General features: G+C 43.7%; 1 protein-coding gene across 6 annotated transcripts in view; it reads left to right on the forward strand.

The window, feature by feature from the left end:
• Positions 1 to 15189: 15189 nt before the first annotated feature.
• The window catches only part of UPB1 (beta-ureidopropionase 1), a 31826-nt gene continuing 27043 nt past the window's right edge, over positions 15190 to 19972 (forward strand). The window contains exon 1 of one of the 6 annotated variants that reach the window (XM_072803422.1): positions 15190 to 15491. Coding sequence is in view for 2 of the 6 variants with exons in the window: in XM_072803418.1 (XP_072659519.1) it covers positions 16296 to 16399 (104 nt within the window). In the remaining 4 variants the exon portion in view is untranslated. Of the gene's footprint in view, positions 15492 to 15597; positions 15971 to 16156; positions 16400 to 19972 lie in introns of those variants that run through there. The other 5 variants (XM_072803421.1, XM_072803424.1, XM_072803423.1 and 2 more) reach the window with 5 other exon arrangements.

Here is a 19972-nt window from a genome sequence, read left to right on the forward strand (position 1 = left end):
CCTAGTGGGATGATGGGAATTGCCTAGCGACAGAGTCAGGATCCAAGGCAGGTCTCTTCACTCCAGGGTTCAATGCTCTCCGTTGTATCAGAAGGCCTTGGGTTCTCTGCACCATCTTAAGAATGTGGAGTTCTTTGATACTTCATCCCTTATTCTTTAGGGAATAGGAACTTCAATTTATATAAACATAAAAATACTTTCATATAGTTTTTCTAACATATACTGATCCTCCAATTCTTCATATCCCTTTTTAGAAGTCTTTTTTTTTTTTTTTAACTTGGCTCCTTTTTGCCTTCTCCTTCTTTTTTTAAATCCCAAAAAAGTGAAAGCATTTTCAGATAGGATTAAAAAAAATCTTTAAAATCTTTTCAACCTTCCCTTCTTTTGCCAAAGCATTTCATTTCACTTTATTTTTTTGAGAGCAGGGAGAGGGAACGAGAGAATCTCAAGTAGGCTCCATGACCTCCAGTCTTTACTGTATCCACCATCATTACCTTCCTTTTTTTTTTTCCTTTTTTTTTTTAAAGATTTTATTTATTTATTCATGAGAGACAGAGAGAGAGACAGAGAGAGACAGAGACAGAGACACCAGCAGAGGGAGAAGCAGGCTCCTTGCAGGGAGCCCGATGAGGGACTCGATCCTGGGACCCCAGGATCACACCTGGGCCGAAGGCAGACGCTAAACTGCTGAGCCACTCAGGGATCCCCATCATTACCTTCCGACACAACTCCACTTCACAACCCTGAGATCATGACCTGAGCCGAAATTAAGAGTTAAATGTTCAACCGATTGAGCCACCCAGATGTCCCTACCAAAGCACTTTAAACACTGCTATTCAGGGATCCCTGGGTAGTGCAGCGGTTTGGCGCCTGCCTTTGGCCCAGGGCGCGATCCTGGAGACCCGGGATCGAATCCCACGTCAGGCTCCCGGTGCATGGAGCCTGCTTCTCCCTCTGCCTGTGTCTCTGCCTCTCTCTCTCTCTCCGTGTGACTATTATGAATAAATAAATTAAAAAATAAATAAATAAACACTGCTATTCAATGATTATTTCTGTCAATTATCCAATTAGCATTTTTTAAATCTCCTCACACTACCCTCCTCTGTTCCCTCTTCTTTGGAGATGACCAATTAAGGCTTGGTATGTCCCCTCAGCTCCCTGTGTCCATCTCCAGGCCTTACTCTTCTTCACGTCCTGCCTCTTGTCATTGAGATACTATCCTTACTGCTTCCCAGGCAGTCTCAATACAGTGACCTTGGCCTCATTCTTTCCCACCTTCTAAATCTGAACCAACAAATTTTAAAGAGGTCAGAATGAGCCTGGAAACAGCAACATGTGGCAGGCAAGTGTTTGGTCTTTATAGTCTAACAAATACTCATCCCTCTGGGCAAGTTAGTTAGCCTTGCTGAGCCTCATATGTCAAGTGGAGAGGAGACCCCACTTCAAGGGGATTATGAGAATGGAATGAAAGAATGTATAAAAGTGTTAGGAGATAGCTTAGCACACAACAGACACTGCCTTCTCCCTCTTCTGGCTCTTTCCCCCTTTTTTCACAAAAACATTCAAAAGAGCTTCATTTTTTTTTAAAAAAAAACAGATCTTATCCCCAAACAATGAACTATTCTTTCTCCTTCCTGTCATTCCAAGCTTATTCAAAGGTTTCTCCTCACAGTTGGTCCTTCCTTCTCCCTATTCAATTCAATTTGGCTACTATATATTGGACTACTAGGGACAGCTTAGCCCATTTCAATGCTCTCCTAAACCCTGAATTCAATACACATTTGTGAATTGAACCCTCAAGTGTTAACTACTACGTGACACTCTGATCTTGGTGGCCTGCTCATTTCTGCATCTCCTCTAACCTCTCTGAACATTGCTGTCTCAGTCACTTTTTAACTCTCATCTTCCTGCATCCTGTGTCCAGGTGATCTCTTCCACTCCCATGGACTCAACTACCACTATTTACTAAGATTCCCAGCTCTCTCTTTCTCTAGTCCAAATTCCAACCCTTAGGCTCCAGACCTGAATTTCCATCTCACAGGGCTATCTCTATTTGGAGGTTCCATAGGTATCTAAATCTCCAAATTTGCCTTTTTTCCCCTCATGGCTCCTGTTTCCTAAATGACTCCACCATCAAACCAATGTTCAAACAAGAAGCCTGAGTCATCTTGAGTGTATCATCTACACTCCATACTCTGTATTTGAGTGGTCACAAATCCCTTTTAATTCCCACAATGCCTCCTGAATTCACCCTATTTCCAGTGCCTTACTTCAGGTCTTTGTCATGCCACAACTAATGCTCCAGACTGAAGTCCCTTACCTCCGGTCACTCACCCAGTTCACCCTCTGCTCAGATCCATGATTTATCTAATTAATAGATCTGAGCATTAATCACCTGTTCTAAAGTCTTCCATAGCAGTGACCATACAAAATTCTGTTTATATCTCTAGCTCCCCATTAGAATTGAGGCACCTCTTATTAATTATTGTATCCCACTGCCTACTAGAGTCATTAAATATGCATCAAGAAAGCACAGTAAATGAATGAACACAAGCCCAGAAAATGCCATGGATAGTAAAGAATATGAAAGAAGTTAATATGATCCGGATCATCTAGGAACTTATACTCTTTTTGGGGTGACAGAAGAAACATAAGAAACTACAATATTGGGATCCCTGGGTGGCGCAGCGGTTTGGCGCCTGCCTTTGGCCCAGGGCGCGATCCTGGAGACCCGGGATCGAATCCCACATCGGGCTCCCGGTGCATGGAGCCTGCTTCTCCCTCTGCCTGTGTCTCTGCCTCTCTCTCTCTCACTGTGTGCCTATCATAAATAAATAAAAAAAAATTTAAAAAAAAAAAAAAAAAAAAGAAACTACAATATTAAGTACCTAGACTGAGATATGAACTCCAAAAGCCAGAGGAGCTCAGAAGAGAGAGGTGAGTGTATGGTGGAACTGCCTAAATAAATACCTAAAACAGGGGGAAAGACTTCCTGAGGACTTTAAAGAATGGGTGGGGTTTGTGAGGGCATGGTGGAAGGGGCAAGATGCTCCAGGGTGGAAATGGCTAGTAAACAGTATGGAGTACTGGTTGGATAAAAAGGAGCATGGCCAACTGGAGATGGGAGACTATGTCAGGGGACAATGAGGCTAACCTGGAGAGATAAGGTGGTCCAGAAAACAGAAGCCCTCAAAGAGTCAGGAAAAAGGGAGTTTACCTCGAATAACAAAGCCATATTTTTTGAGTGTTCTAATAATGCAAAAACAATCATATACAAAAGCTACTGTTACATAAAAGCTACCTTTTGATAACACACACATACATACTCTTTTAAGGCAGCAAGACTTTGAGAAAGATATCAAAGATATCAAGATATCACCATTTTACAGATGAGGAAATAGAAGCACAGAATAGTTATATAACTTACCTGGGGCCACGCAGCAGTGTGCAAGGCCCTGTACTAAGCACTACTGGCACAAACAAAGAACATAGTTCCTGTTTTCAAAGATTTCAAAATCCAACCAGATACAGGTACTCAAATTAGTACCTCATAAATAATTATTTATAAAACAATGTGTTAGGTATTGTAACAAATACATATACAAGATAGGAGTGTTATTTTAGGAAAAGTAATCTGTAACACCTCTATTGGGAGACAAAAGAAATCAGAGAAATGAACTTTCTAGCTAATACAGTAACCCAAGCCAGCTCCAGCAAGAAGGTAATGATGCTGGATACAGTAAGACTGGAAAAGGGGAAGAATGCAGGACATTTCCAAGGCAGAAAGGACAATAACAGGTTCAATGTAAGAAAAAAGAATCAGACTGTAGTTTTGTTGGTTTTTTTTCCAAGATTTTATTATTTATTCATGAGAGACACAGGGGGGGTGGGCAGAGATAGAGGCAGAGGGAGAAGCAGGCACCCTGGGGGAGCCAGATGGAAGACTTGATCCCAGGACCCTGTGATCACACCCTGAGCCAAAGCCAGATGTTCAACCACTTAGCCACCCAGGCACCCCATGTTTTTTGTTTTTTAAAGATTTTATTTATAAGTAATCTCTCCACCCAACCTGGGATTTGAACTCACAACCCTGAGATCAAGAGTTGCATGCTCCACTGACTGAGCTACCCAGGTGCCCCCAGACTGAAGTCTTTAAGTCTGAGAAGCTGAAAGAATGATGTTAGTAAGAGAAAGACATCTTCATTTGAGGGTATGCTGAGTTGAAGACAAAGTGGGACTGCTCTGCTCCAGGAGAATGTAATAGGCCTTAATATAGTATGATTTAGAAATGTGATTTTTAAAATTGTTAGTACCCAGGCTTGAGTTGTATATAAAGAAAGAATTTTAAAACATTTTAATTAACTCTGTGGCAGTAGGATGGCCTCTATATATTTTCTACGGTTTTATTTTCTCCTCACATTCTGCTAGTCTCTATTATCAATGCTGCTTTGCATCATCCTTTCCACAGAAATGAGGTATGATTATAATGTAATAAAGCTGACGTTTAAACATACAAGAATTTATCTATTTGAGACCGATTCCAAAAAGTGTTTTTGTTCAACATTTTTCTGGAAATTCTCTGTTCTGGAGTTGCTTTCAGGATCAATCAACAATCCAAACTTACTGACATACTTTGTTAACATCTCAAATCTGATCACCCATTAACTTAGCTCTGAGTTAACTTTTCTTGTTTTTGTTTTTTCAAAAATAAAATCTACCTTCAGGAACGCCTGGGTGGCTCAGTGGTTGAGTGTCTGCCTTCATAGCTCAGTGTGTGATCCCGGGGTCCTGGGATCGAGTCCCACATTGGGCTCCTCACAGAGAGCCTGCTTCTCCCTCTGCCTTTGTCTCTGCCTCTCTGTCTGTCTCTCATGAATAAATAAATAAAATCTTTTTCAAAAAAATCTACTTTCAACCTTCCCCACCCCAAAAACAAACTAGATTTCTTGAGCATCAGCATTAGAAGTTGTACCACAGACTCTAAGCAATTTAGGGAGAGGCTTTCCGACTATTCTGAGGAGTGGCAATATCACTGTGGGGAAGGGTTGCCCCTACTGAGAGTGGGGCATTGTGCTGCTAATTATTTTACAGATCTGCTTTTCATTTAACCTTTGAAGAAGCCATTCATGCAAGTGAATGGCTATCATCTTATGCTAAAGAAGAGGAAGAGAAGGTCCAAAAAGTTAAGTAATTTGTATTAGTTATAAAACTAATACATAGCTTTGTCAGGGCTTTTAAAACTTCTGATTTTGCTACCATACTGTGCTCTTCTGATAAAATAAGAACCTTGCCTCCCAATGGATGGTAAAGGATATCAATACTGTATAATCCCATTTCACATAGCCATAACCTTCATACTCTTATTTTTCTGTGTTTCCCCACTGTTTCTGTAATCTGTTAGCTCAGGAAAGTATAGACTAGCCATGAAAATTTGTCATAGAACTTGAATTTAGTCTACCTTATAGAGATATAGAACACTAGAAATAGAACAGTTTTTAAATCATCAGGCCTGGGACGCCTGGGTGGCTCAGTGGTTAAGTGTCTGCCTTCTGCTCAGGGCATGATGCTGGAATCCCAGGATCAAGTGCCACATCAGGCTCCCTGTGTGGAGCCTGCTTCTCCCTCTGCCTATGCCTCTGTGTGTGTGTGTGTGTGTGCGTGCGTGTGTGTGTGTGTGTGTCTCATGAATAAATAAATAAAATCTTAAAAAAAAAAGGAGTTAAGTTTTAAAAAAAATTAAAAAATAAATCATCAGGCCTGACTCCTTCAGATTATAATATTACTATATGGTGTTAAGTATGCTGTAATCCCGATCAACAAGCAAATAGTATTTCCTTGTGTTTGTATAATGTGTTCAAAAAATTTTTTTTTTTTTATTTTTTTATTTATGATAGTCACAGAGAGAGAGAGAGGCACAGAGACACAGGCAGAGGGAGAAGCAGGCTCCATGCACCGGGAGCCCGATGTGGGATTCGATCCTGGGTCTCCAGGATCGCGCCCTGGGCCAAAGGCAGGCGCCAAACCGCTGCGCCACCCAGGGATCCCATGTATAATGTGTTCAGTTGAAGGCTGTTGTGTATTTACCATCAGGGGTTTTATTCATGCACACTCAGTTGAATACGGACAGTAAGTTTTACTTATTCTTCTTTTAAATTCTACTCATTCACCACTGGAATGCCATACACATTTATATATAGCAGACGCTTCTACTATCTTAAACTGAATTGGAAGCCTGCAGGCTTGAATTATTTAAGAGAAAAACATTTCCACTTGTCCTGCCAAACACGTTGATCAATGCTCACTTAAGTGATGTAATCATCTCTCATTTTGTAAGGACTACTCTCTCTCTTCAGGTGACTAAGCAGTCTGCAATCTTCCTTCCTTTAATTGGATAATTTTCAGGCTTGTCTTATCCTTCCGGTTTTTACAACTTCATGCAATCATTTTCTCCTCTGAATATGGTTAATGGTTTCATGGCTAGAATCTCTCTCTAGCACACATATATCTAGAACTATCTAGACATTTTTCCATACACCAGTGCAGTGCAACCCTTTATCTACTCTGGTGTTCCAGACAGACTGGCTACTCTGCAATGGTCATCCTTTTCTACTGGAAGTCTTCCTTTTCTTTCTTTCTCTTTCTTCCTTTCCTTTTTTTTTTTTTTTTCCCCCTGGATTGACCTTCTTATGTCCTCTACACATCCTCTGGCTCAGATGTTTGTTCTCTCACCTCTGGACCTGTGTGGCACTTTCAGTAATGTTATCACCTAATATTATAAACACAGCTATTGTTTATCAAGCACTAACCATGTGCTATATCTGGAGCCTTATGTATATAATACAAACTACCCAGCTCTTCCTCCTACCCCTTCATAACATACTTTCTGTACCCTACAAAGTCTCTTATAGGCCTAGTACAGTGCCTGGTACATAGCACATGCTCAAGAAATTTCTATAGGAGACATTATTATGATGATGCAAACAAGTACCACAATCTACTCATATTTCACTCCAGTGCCTAGCACAATGTCTGGCACATTCAATACATGTTTATAAAACTAATCAATGAAGAGAACAAATATTAAACACCTCGAAGATCCCTATAAAACAAGCTATACAGGCTGCTATGGACTGCTGAAACTAACTCTTTAGAGTCCAGACAGGAAAAGTACTCAGTTATTAAGTTAACAGAGATGGGGCTGGGGAGCCCAGAAGCACAGCTCAGAAGGCCAGGAGGACACATGACATCAGGTTTCAGGAAGCTCTTGTTCGCTAGTGGCTGCAGAGGCTGAGTACAGAAGATGGGCTTCTGTGGATTGCTCTGGCATGGGCCAATATCAGTTTGGTTCCCCCAAGAGCAGATGGCATGATCAGACCAACTCCCTTAATTGGGGAGAAACCTGGGACTGTAAGAAAGGCTCATGACAATGAGGGGGACTCTGATTCTTAGAGAACTGAAGCCTCTATCTGCAGTACCCACAGAGATCCAAAGGTGAGGCTCTGGGGCTGTGAGATTTAACAGTTAGCAGTCCAGGAAATAGACAGTGTTAGAGTCTGGTAAGAACTAGCAAGGTCCAGGGGTGCCTGGGTGGCTCAGTCAGTTGAGTGTCTGAGTCTTGGTTTCAGCTCCAATCATGATCTCAGGATTGTGGGATCGAACTCCATGTCAGGCTCCACACTCAGTGAAAAGTCAGTTTGGGATTCTTTCCCTCTCCTCCTTCTGCCCCTCCTGCTGCCTGTGCACTCTCTCTCAAATGAATAAATAAATCTAAAAAAAAAAAAAAAAAAAAAAAAGACCTAGCAGGGCACAGCAACTAGAGTGAGACTCAAAATCTAGATTCAAAAAAAAAAAAAAAAAAAAATCTAGATTCAAGTCTTTGGCAGTGTACTGGGATGTTAGAGAGACCTGGGTTTAAGGAAACAAAATGTAGCTTACTTACTATACTATGCTTACTATAGCTGGAGTGCAAAAAAACTTAATGCTGCAAATATAGTAGACAAGTTATCCAATTTGGGGCACTCATTCAGGCAGGGCTAGCAGCAAGGTTGAAAGATGAAGTAGGACTCAGACCCTGGGACTAAGGGCAGAACTTGTCAATGGTAAGGTTGGTTATTGGTGGGGCAAAGAGCCTGGTACCTTATTACAATACTGCAAACACTCCACAATTGATCATTAGCACACATTACAGCCTCTCAGAGAGCACAAAATCTACTTTACTTCAGTGTTAGGATTTCAAGACGCCAGTTATCTAAGGTGGCAAATAAAGTACAGAACACATCTGTTTGGCTTGGCTTCCCAAATATCTAATTCTTTCTGTGTATTGTTTCACCCTTAGGCTGTGTACAGCTGTATACCTGCTTGGTCTCTTAATCCCCATACAGTGTTTTTCCCCCACTAATGGAGCCCCAGCCACTTCCAAGTTGAAATTACTTTTTATAACCACAAATTGGTTGTTTCATCCTCTGATTCTGTGACCAGAATTCCAGTCAACATTAGGTCCTAGAATCTAGGTCCACTCACACTAGCAGTAAAAATGGTCCTTTTCCTTTAAAACCAATCAAATACTACTAATATTTTTTAAATATTTTATTTATTTTTAAAAAATATTTTATTTATTTATTCATGAGAGACAGAGAGAAAGAGAGAGAGAGAGAGAGGCAGAGGGAGAAGCAGTCTCCATGTAGGGAGCCCGATGTGGGACTTGATCCCAGGACTCCAGGATCATGCCCTGGGCCAAAGGCAGGCACTAAACTGCTGAGCCACCCAGGGATCCCCTAAATACTACTAATGCTAACAATAAAATCTTCTTCAGTAAAATCACACTTGCTTTCACTTTTTCAGATACCAAACTGTCTTGTATTACTCTATGGTCTATGTATGGTTCTTTGGATTTAATATGCCTAAGTTTTTTGTTTTGATTTGGTTTTTGGTTCATGTTAAACAAATACACACAAATCACAGACTATCAGGTTCAACGACCCATCTGGTGACTGACTTTCTCTACAATACTCCCACCAAGTGGTCATCTGGACCATCCCTGAATACCCAGAAAGACCGAGCACTCATTGCCTACAACCAGCCTATGTCATTTAGTACCACCTATTGAAAATAACTGCTTTGGATTGAAATATGCCTCCTTGAATTTCTATCTATTGATTCCAGCTCCACTCCTTAGGTCCAAATGGAACTATAAACCTCTTATTTGTGGCCACCTTCGGGTATGTGAATAAAGTAACAATAATGTTCCTGACTTTGTTTGCTTTGTTTTGCTAGATTAATGTTCCCAGAGCCTTTGACTATTTGTTGTTGCTGTTAAATGTTCTCACCAACATTACTCTTTCTTTTCTGGATGTATTCAGGATGATTTATATGCCTGATAAATTTCAGGTGTGCTCTAGACACTATACCTCTCAATATTCAACGTAAGGCCATAACAGCTTTTTTGGCAGCCACAACACACTGTTGGCTCACACTGAGATTACAGCCAACTATCGCTAAATGCCACATGTTTTGCTGCTAAGCCCATTGCATATTTATATACTTGTTTTAGGGGGAGAAGGAGGTAGAAAAGAGGTTGGGGTTTGTTATGTTTTTTGAGAAGAAGCTTTGTTTACCACATTGGTATTTCATGAAATTTGAGTCCCAAAAAGTCAACCTGGGATTTTGCATTCCTAATGACACGTAAGTATGTGCTTCGTTTGCTAGCCTAAATGATTAACAAACTAGTGATGTTTCATGGACTAGATTTCAATTTCAGCTAGTCAACTTTGCTTTATTTCAGTCTTCAGCTTTCCTCAAAAATTACTCAATGTTCAAATTGTAAGCTATTTATCACCAGAAGAACTAGTGGAAAGAGTATAAGTGATTTAGTGCAAAGGCTTATAACCACTGGAAAAATACGTCAAAGATAAGTATCCAATACATTAAGGATGGTATGTAGATGGTTTCCCATGGGAATATTATATTAAAACACTTTTCCTCAATTAAAAATAATTATCTTACAGAGATAACACTGTATAGATTTTCAAAGATATTTCAACTTAGTTTATTTGATTCTTTCAAATCAAAGGAAGTGGAATGGGTATTATCATCCTCATTTATAGATAAAGAAACTGAGGCCCAGAAAGGTCATGACTTGTCTATGGTTATATAACCAAAAGGTATAGAAACAAGAGTTGAACCCCAAGTCCTTGGATCTCTAGTCCAGTGCAGCTCCCACTGTACCACGGCAATCCGATATAAGCGTGGACCAGTTCTGGCTTTAAGGTGCCAATATCCAAGGAGTTCTCCTGCAGTTGTTAGGCACATGTGCTCTACTTGCCCTCACCATCGACATAAAAAAATAAAAAGGTCTCAATGAAAACAGTTGTTATAACACTTAAGAGATGTCAAATCCTAGCAATAATAAAGTCATAGAATTTATGAGAATTAGTCCAATACCTTTAAAATAAGAGATTTGGAAGTGGTATCAAGTAATTTACCTAAAGCTGCAATTACTTAATAGCAAAACTGATTAGAACCTGTTTATATATCCAATTCAATGTTCTTTCTGTTAGGCTGTACTGTTTCTCAAAATACAAGCAGGCAGCTATCTATTACTTATAACTAGGACTTTCTGAAAATGGGATCTGAAATGTATTATCTATAACTCAAGAATGTTGTGGTCAAGGATCCCACCAAATTCTCAATCCAAGAAAATATGAACCAGGAGGCTAATTAGAGATGGATGAACCATGACATACTGAACACCAACTTCCCAGTAAACAGAGCTGTGTTAATGTGAAGTCCCCAAGGATGGATTCCCTCCCCCAATACCTATTGTTGAGAGTTACTCAAGATTTGGACTACTTGTATCCTATATGATCAGGGTACAGCAAAGACAGCTGAGAGTCTTACTGAAAGGAGAGGAACATGAATCTGCCATAGCCAATTGTGGTCTTTCTAAAAAGCAGGCTAAATAAGCAGCTGAGTTAATATATGTAAAAAGGACTCATCAAGTGACTGTAAACATTTATAAATATTTTTTAATGTTTTTTTCTTTTAAAGATTGTATTTATTTATTCATGAGAAACACACAGAGACACAGGCAGAGAGAGAAGCAGGCTCCATGCAGTGAGCCTGACGTGTGACTGGATCCCGGGACTCCAGGATCACACCCTGGGCCAAAGGCAGGCGCCAAACTGCTGAGCCACGCAGGGATCCCCCAACATTTATAAATATTGATATGATATTCAATTTGGTTCAACAATCATTTATTGAGCTCCAGTTATATGCAAAGCTCTGTAGATCCAAAGACATGTCATACCTCTGACCTCAAGAAACTTCACAGATTGAATATTATGGCAACACAGAAGTGGTGGGAATTTAGGTAAGCCTGAAGGAGCCAGGAAAGGCTTTATTGAAGTGATACTTGAATCTTAAGGTTTAGGTAAGAACTATATAAGCGAAGAAAGAGCTGAGCCAACACAGAGATGTGAAATGGTATGGAATGTTTGTACAAATAGAAGCAGTTTCACAATATTGGAGCCCAAAGTATAGGGTAGGGGAAAGTGATAGCATGAAGTGATGTCCAATCAGAGGGCCTTATTCTATGTACTCTTGGACTGCAGACTGAACTAATCGAGTGCCATTGAAGAACAGATTACCCTGGGAACCAAGACCAAGAGGGAGTCTGAAGTTGGGAGGCAGAAAGATTGATTATGATGAGTTGAAGTAATTTAAGAAATGATGAGAACCTGTACAAGAAATGTTTAAGTAGCAAGAAGAATGGAAAAGATGCATCAGGTAAGTCGTATTCCAGAAAAAATTTGAGGCTGTTGAATGATGTTATCTGAGGGGTTGGGTTTCCTAACCTAAATATCTCTTTAGGGCCTCTCGTATGCCTGACACTTTTTTTTTTTTTTTAATTTGTGATAGTCACACACAGAGAGACAGAGAGAGAGAGAGAGAGAGAGAGAGGCAGAGACACAGGCAGAGGGAGAAGCAGGCTCCAGGCACCGGGAGCCCGATGTGGGATTCGAACCCGGGTCTCCAGGATCGCGCCCTGGGCCAAAGGCAGGCGCTAAACCGCTGCGCCACCCAGGGATCCCCACTTCTACTATTAGAGGTTCCTTCTGCAGGGTTTGAAGAGGCCCTTACTAGAATGGAGTTGATCAGTGCATTTTAATGTTGGTCAACTAACATTAAGGTGGATTATGGAAGTTTAATGAGAGTAAAGAAGCCCTCTTGCTGGAAGGAGAAAGAGGACAGGTGGGATCTCTGTGTCATGACCCTTGCAAAGACTGCTCACCAATGATTACCATAAAATTTTAGTTCTTCATATGTGATAAGCAGACGCCATAACACTTTAAACATTTTCCTTAAGAATTAACACACACTGTCAATTTAAAAGTAACAACTAAAAATAGACACCGTACCTTTCTAATAAATGAGCTTTCTATAAAACCAGTTTCTAGAACTTTTTTTTTTTTTTAAAGATTTTATTTATTCATGAGAGACACACAGAGAGGCAGAGACACAAGCAGAGGGAGAAGCAGGATCTCTGCAAGGAGCCCAAAGTGGGACTTGATCCTGGGACCAAGATCACACCCTGGGCCAAGGGCAGATGCCCAACTGCTGAGCCACCCAGGCGTCCCTAGAGGAATTTATATATGACTAGCTTATTTGAATCACATTTTGTTAGAATTAGGAAAGGCTTAGTTCATCTCTATAAACTGTCTTCCCAGCCTCTTCCCCTTACCAACCTTTCCTACAACAGGAAAACGGAGATAAAAGTTGAACCCAGACTAAACTGTAGATTTCCTGACTCCTGGTCTAAGGCTCTCTTCTATAAAATAATTTTAATAAAATGTTTCAAATATAAATAAAAGCATAAAAAATACCCAGATTTTTTTTTAAGATTTTATTTATTTATTCATGAGAAACAGAGAGAGAGGCAGAGACACAGGCAGAGGGAGAAGCAGGCTCCATGCAGGGAGCCCAACGTGAGACTTGATCCCAGGTCTCCAGGATTACTTACGCCCTGGGCTGAAGGCGGTGCTAAACCGCTAAGCCACCCAGGCTACCCCAAATACCCAGATTTTTACAATGTTAGTATCAAATGCTTCGAATCTTTTTTGACAAGAAATGGCACTCTAATACTTTGAATCTTTTAAAAAAGTAATTAAAATATATCAGCAGATGATGTCCATTCCTCTCACCCTTTCCCCTATCTCCTTCTCCAGACATAACCACCGTATTGAAGTGTGGTATATCCTATTCTTCCTGTTCATGTTTGTATACACTCAAATGATTATATATCCATAAATCACACCATGTTGCCACAAAATGAGTTGGTCTTCAAAACAAGGAGGAGTCCCTCACTCTAGCGTGCTTGCATGCAAGTAAAACCTTTGGTGTTTGGCTGGGTATTTCAAAAAGAAACTAGGGCAGAGTTTAAAGTCTTTTTTAATAATTACCAGAGAAGGATCTAGTGATGTGTCTTACTATTTAGAGTGAAAAATAAATTAGGCAAATATAAAAATTTAAATATGATTTTTTTAACCCTTTTTCAGTTAGCACTTCATATTTGTGAAACTCTGGTTTACAATGACCTAGTGTGAATGACCTGTCATTGAACAATAGGGAAAGATGGATTGAGCAATTTAACTAGTAATAATAGTTTCTACTTCTGCTTCAAGGTCCAGCTCAAATGTCACCACCTTAATGAATCTATCTTTGATCCCATCAAAATTAATTCCTTCAGTACTCACTTATTGAGTGCCAGAGCCCCATAGATACAAAAGTAGATCAGATCCAGTTCCTGCCCAGGGCTCAGAAATAATTACACAATAGTTTTTGATAAATGCTCTAATAGAGGTATCCATAAAGGGTTAGTGAAATCTATATTTTTCCTGGAGCAATTGGAGAAGACATTACAGAGGAGGCGATATTTGAGCTGCATCTTGCAGACTGAGTAGGAATTCACAAATAGAAGATAAAAGGTCATTCCAGGTAGGGAGACACTGAATGAGAGGGTTCAAAGGATGGTAAGGTATCAGTTTTAGAAAGACAACTAAGGATAGACATCAGAGATACAGGGATAAGTTAGATGCCTAACAACAATTCAAGCAGAAGATGACATGATTGTAGGCATGAGGTGGGAGGGGGAAGGATTTTAACAAAATTTAGGAGACAAATTTAGCAGAATTTGATGCTTCTTTGTATAAGGGAAAGAAAGAACATGGAGGAGCTGAGGATGACTCCCAAAGGCTAGGCAAAATGAGTGGGCAATAAGGCCATTAACTAAAATAGGAAATACCACACAGAAGGTGAGAACAGGCCTGGTGTGTGGGGGTGTCATTTCCTTGAGGCACTTGAGGTCACTTCCTTAGGCCTTAAACAATTTCCCTTTCTACGCCAGAAACCACCCCTTCCTCTGAATTCCGTAGCATAATGTGTACCTTTCCACATCAGATTATTTAAATAAATATTTATAAGTCTGTCCCTACCTTAAACCATGAAGAAAAACTACTAGCTCTTTTTTTTTTTTTTTTTTTTTTTAGATTCTATTTATTTATTTATTTATTTATGAGACACACAGAGTGAGGTAGAGACACAGGCAGAGGGAGAAGCAGGCTCCACACAGGGAGCCCGATGTGGGACTCGATCCCAGGACTCCAGGATCACGCCCTGGGCTGAAGGCAGACGCAAAACCACTGAGCCACCCGGACATCCCAAACGACTAGCTCTTATTCTCTCTGTATTGTCCTTATCTCTGACCCTTATATACAAAAGCCCCTCAAAGTTTGCATTCTTGAAAAGGGAGCTCCAGGAGATACGAGAGACACTGTTAATATTTATCAAAACAATGGCCAAAACTTGTGAGTTATTGACTTCCATAAACTATCTAAAGCATCTGGTCTATCTACGGTACCTCATTTTAGATTCTTTTGTGCTCACCTTTTTTATTTTTTAAGTTGACTCTACACGCAGTGGGGAGCCCGACACAGGGCTTGAACTGATGACCTGAAGACCAAGACCTGGGCTGAGCCAAGAAGTCAGAGGCTCAAACCAACTAAGCCACCGGGGCACCCCTGTCTTATCTTACTTGTAAGCAACCCTGCAAGGTAGCTGTAGTCCTGTTTTACAGATAAAGCAACCGAAGGCCAGGACAGAGGGCCAAGGGCGTCTGAACAACCTTCCCGCGGTCACAAGGTTTGCGAGTTGCCGAACCCAGACTTGGGCCGACCGGTTGAGCTGCTGTCCTGACTCAGTTGGGCGGACAAGCGGACCCTCTTCTCTGGATCTGCGGGGACTGAGAGAGGGGCCTCACCCCGTCACCTCCGCGACAGCCTAGAGCGCCCTCCTCAAGAAAGCGCCCACGCGGGCACACTCACAGCGGCGGGGGGGCCCCGCTGCCCGGAGACCCCGCCTCCGCGGTATTCGCCAAAGCACGTGGCGTCACTCGACCCTTTGCTCCAGCTCCGCCAGCTCAGGCCAGGAAGCCCGGGGTGCGCGCGCGGTCGGGCCTCCCAGCCCGGCCTCTGGGTGGGGAGAGGCGGGAGGCGGGGGGGAGGGGCGAGGGAGGGGGAGGAGGGGGAGGGGCTATACGCTCTCACAGACGCCGGGCACTGACGACGGTGGTGCGGCCGCTGCCCTCGGGACACTAAAGCTCGTCCCGTACCTTCTTCCAATGTCCTGTGCGGCGGGCCGGCTCCGCGAGCAGCTCCAGTTCCGCCGACCGGACACCGAGGGCGGAGGCCGGGGCAGGGAGAAGCCCCGCCCAGAGGCTGCGGCGGGAACGGGCCCCGCGAAGGTCCGACAGGACGCGGCAGGCATTTACCTCAGACCGCGCCGCTGCCTCCCGGAGGCCGCGCCCAGGCCTCCCTCACCGCCTCCAGGGTGCTCGGTCCCTCCCGACACCTCGGGCCAGGAACCGGACGGCGAGAGAAGGGGACAGGGCAGCAGAGGGGGCCTCCAAAGGCCGCAGGCAGGGAGCGGCGGCAGCCGGGGGCCGGCGGCCGAGGCGCGAGGAAGGGGCGTGTCCTGGCGCGTGCGGAAGGCGGGGCCAGGGGCGAGGGGCGGGCTAACCCGCGACGCCCTGGGACGCTGATTGGCTGCACAGCGTGGAGGCGTGAGGAGGGGGCGTGTCCGCACGTGAGCCCTCCGGGGGGCCAAAGGTGTCCGGGTAGGGAGGAGGGCGCGTGCGCGGACCTTGTGGCCGGCTCCTCCTTCCCCTCTTACTGGGTGGGGGCAAAGGGTAGGCCGTGTTAGTCTGGACATCAGCCCCTCATCTGCGCCTGCGGACTCTGGCCATGGCGGGATCTGAGTGGGAGTCGCTGGAGCAGTGCTTGGAGAAGCACCTGCCACCCGCAGACTTGCGGGAGGTGAAACGCATTCTCTATGGCAAGGAAACCAGGTCTGGGGCCCAGAGGATTGGGGGGTGGGGAGACCTTGGGGCCAGAGTGTGTGAGTCGGAGGAACCAGGGAGAAGGCTTTAGGATCTGAAGGGTTCTGTGGGAGCAATGAAGATCTGAGTTGGTAAGCAGAGGCCTTAGGATGTCTAGATGTGATGGCTCTGGGCCTCAGGGGTTGCACAACCCTCAAGTGACCCTTTACAAGCCACTTTGTCCCTAGTTGCCTAGAACCCAGAAAGGAAAAGCATCTGGAAGGAAAAGGACAGGTTTTTATTCTCTGTAGCTTTCTCTGTGGCCGTCAAGCTCTCCTTCCCTTCTTCCAGGGACCAGCTCCCTCCCCAGAGCCAGGCTTGTGCTCTGGGTGTCTGGGTTAGTGCCTCCAGCAAGTCTACTGATTGTCTAGGCCCAGCCCCTACTTCCTGCAGTGACTGGGCCTCTGGCAGATCCTTGGAGGTAGAGGCTAGCTGGATCTGGCTGGAGAAGGAACCTTTCCTGCTGGCAAGCCACAAGAGTTAGCTACCACAGTCAGTGCAAATATTTTTCCACTCCCAGCCAGTTGTGTGCAATCACTAGGACTTTCTGAGGCTGGTGCACTGCTGGACACTGGGGATACAATGCTAAAGAGCACTTTCGCTCTTGTTTCTCTTCAGTCCACTTTTCTCCAAGCAACCAGAAGATGTAAATTATATCTTGTTGCTCCTTTGCTTAAAACTCTGAAGGATTCCCATGGTTTTGGTTTGGAAACCCAAACTCTGACCCAATGAACTCCTGACTTAATGTCCTTCCACTTTCTTGCCTATTGGTGGACTCCCCGTGAGCCGTCCTGCCCCCCTTCCCCAAGGCTACTTCCTGACCTTGTGGCTGTGACCTTGAGGCCGGAAACTGATCAACCTGAAACTCGAGGGTGTTGATTGGATCAGTGGTTCTCAGCCACTTGCTGTAGAGGAGTTATTGCAGAGAGGTCACATCTCAGATCTCAGAGAACATAAAGTGAACTTTACCATCCACTAGTGAACATAGCTAGTGGTAAAGGTAGAACAACTGCCTTTGGGGGGTAGGAGTGGTACAGAACTCTGTCGAAAAGGGCTCTTTACCCAAAGAGGGATACTGGGGACTGGATGACCTTCAAGGTTCCTCCAGTGAAATCATATTTTCGACCACACTTGTCAAGAGGGAAGCCTCTGAGAGTTGAAGGTGTCTGCCATTTTTTTAAAAGATTTTATTTATTTATTCATGAGAGACAAAGAGAGAACGGCAAAGACACAGGCAGAGGGAGAAGCAGGCTCCTTGCAGGGAGCATGACATGGGACTCAATCCCGGGTCTCCAGGATCAAGCCCTGGGCTGAAAGTGGCACTAAACCACTGAGCCACCAGGGCTGCCCTGAAGGTGTCTTAAAGCAGAGGTCTCAGGTTGGGAACAGGTGTTGTTTTTTTTTTTTTTTCTTTAAAAAAAATGAATTAGACATGTTCTTCTGGAAAAAGAAATGGAGAGAGTTTGTGGTGTCAAAGAGAGGTTAAGCGCAAGAGTCTTAGGAAAAGGGAAATTTCTCATACAGGTGACTGGCTGGAGCACATTCTAAAAACTGGGATAAGGACTGCCTTGCTAAAGGGAACTTATGGAGCATTTGGATCTCTCTAGAGTGGGGAGGGATTATAATGGGCAGTAAAATGGGAGCCAATATCTATTGGCCAGTAACGACTGGGCCTCATCCTAGGGCTGGCTTATAATAACTGTTCATGAAAGGTTCTCTTCCACTCAGCACTGAGGCCTTCCAGGCTTTACCTCGAGTGTATTATCTTCTATATTTGCTTAGTCCTTGCGATTGGGTGTGATTTGACTATGCACAGGATTGTGAACTGAAGATGGAAAATCATTGGTGATTTAAAAACTCTTTTCCCGCTTAAACCCCTGCTCATTCCTCATAGCCTGACTCGGACATGGTCAACTCTGTGATGGCCTGGTGGGACCCCTCAGCCCCTCCTCGGGCCTCCTGACTGCATTCCACACAAGACCACCTTCTCTCCCAATTCCTTGCTGTGCCAAACACAAAGACGATGCTTAGTAAAAGTTTGCTGAGTGAATGAGCTGAATGGGGTTTTGCCTGGGCCAGGTAAATTAAATCCTCAAAGAACACGAACTCTCAACTTTAAGACAGCCAGAACCAAGAGGCATTTATTAATTCAGCAAACATTTATTGCACGTTTACTTTTGTCCTGAGCACGAGAAGTACAAGGATGAGTAAGCCATGGCTCCCTCCCATCCTGAGGGGCTTTCTGCCTCTTGGTGGTTGTCCTACATGGTGAGAGAAGGATGCAAGGAGAGCTATAGAGAGCGTATATATGTGGAGGTGGGGTTGGATCAGGAAGGTTTCCCAGGGGCGCCATGCTTGGACTGCATCCTGAAGGAGATGGAGAAGTTGGTTTGGAGACAGGAAGGACACAGGTACTCTGAGTCAAGGCCCAGACACCAAGGAGCATGCTCATTTGGGGACTGCAGGTGTACAATGCTGTAAAGAGGAGGCAGAATTAGCCATGGTAGATCCAGGGGCTCTGTACACCATGCTAAGGCAGTGGGACCTGTCCTAATGGTAGTGGGAGCCTTTCAAGAATTTGAAAAGAGCAGGTGAAAGATGAGGCCTAAAGTAGAGTGCCTGGGGGCCAAGAGGAGGAAAGATTCCTCCCGAGGCCAAGGTCTTAGTAGGTCAGCAGGCAGTGTAGCTAGCCAAACATAGCAAAGGAGGCGGATCATGCCAATTTCTGGCTTCAGTCAGGTGGCTGGTTCATTCATCTGACGGGGAGTAGCTTTGGGGAAATCTGATGAGTTGTATTGGGGATGCTGTTCAGTTTCCTAGGGCTGCTAGAACAAATTACCACACACTGGTGGCTTAAACCAAAAGAAATTTATTCTCACAGTCCTGGAGACAGGAAGTATAAAACCAAGGTGTTAGCAAGGCCACACTTCTCCAAAGGCTCTGGAAGAGAATCCTTCCTTGCCTTCTCTAGTTTCTGGTAGCTTCTGGCATCCCTTAGCTTGTGGCAGCATCACCCCAATCTCTGCCTCCAACAAAAACAGGACCAAGGAAACCTCTGCCTCTCTGTCTTCATATGTCCTCCCTCTCTGCCCCCTGTCTCCTCTGGGCATTTCTTATAAGAATACCTGTCGGGCAGTTTGGGTGGCTCAGTGTTTTTGGTTTTTTTTTTGGCTCAGTGGTTTAGCACCACCTTCAGCCCAGGGCCTGATCCTGGAGACCTGGGATCGAGTCCCACGTCGGGCTCCCTGCATCCCTGCATGGAGCCTGCTTCTCCCTCTGCCCGCCCCCCTCTCTGTCTCCCTCTGTCTCTCATGAATAAATAAATAAAATATTAAAAAAAAAAATACCTGTCACTGGGTTTAGGGCTTGCCTGGATAGTCCAGGGTGATATTATCTTGAGATCTTTAATTACATCTGCAAATATCCTTTTTCCAAATAAGGTCTCATTCACAGGTTGTGGGTATTAGGATGTGGATGTTATCTTTTGGGGGGAGCCACTTTTCAGCCCACTACAGGGTCTATGCAGAGGTGGTCCTCATCAGG

Source organism: Canis lupus, chromosome 27 (assembly GCF_048164855.1).
Source record: "Canis lupus baileyi chromosome 27, mCanLup2.hap1, whole genome shotgun sequence".
Lineage (NCBI taxonomy): Eukaryota > Metazoa > Chordata > Mammalia > Carnivora > Canidae > Canis > Canis lupus.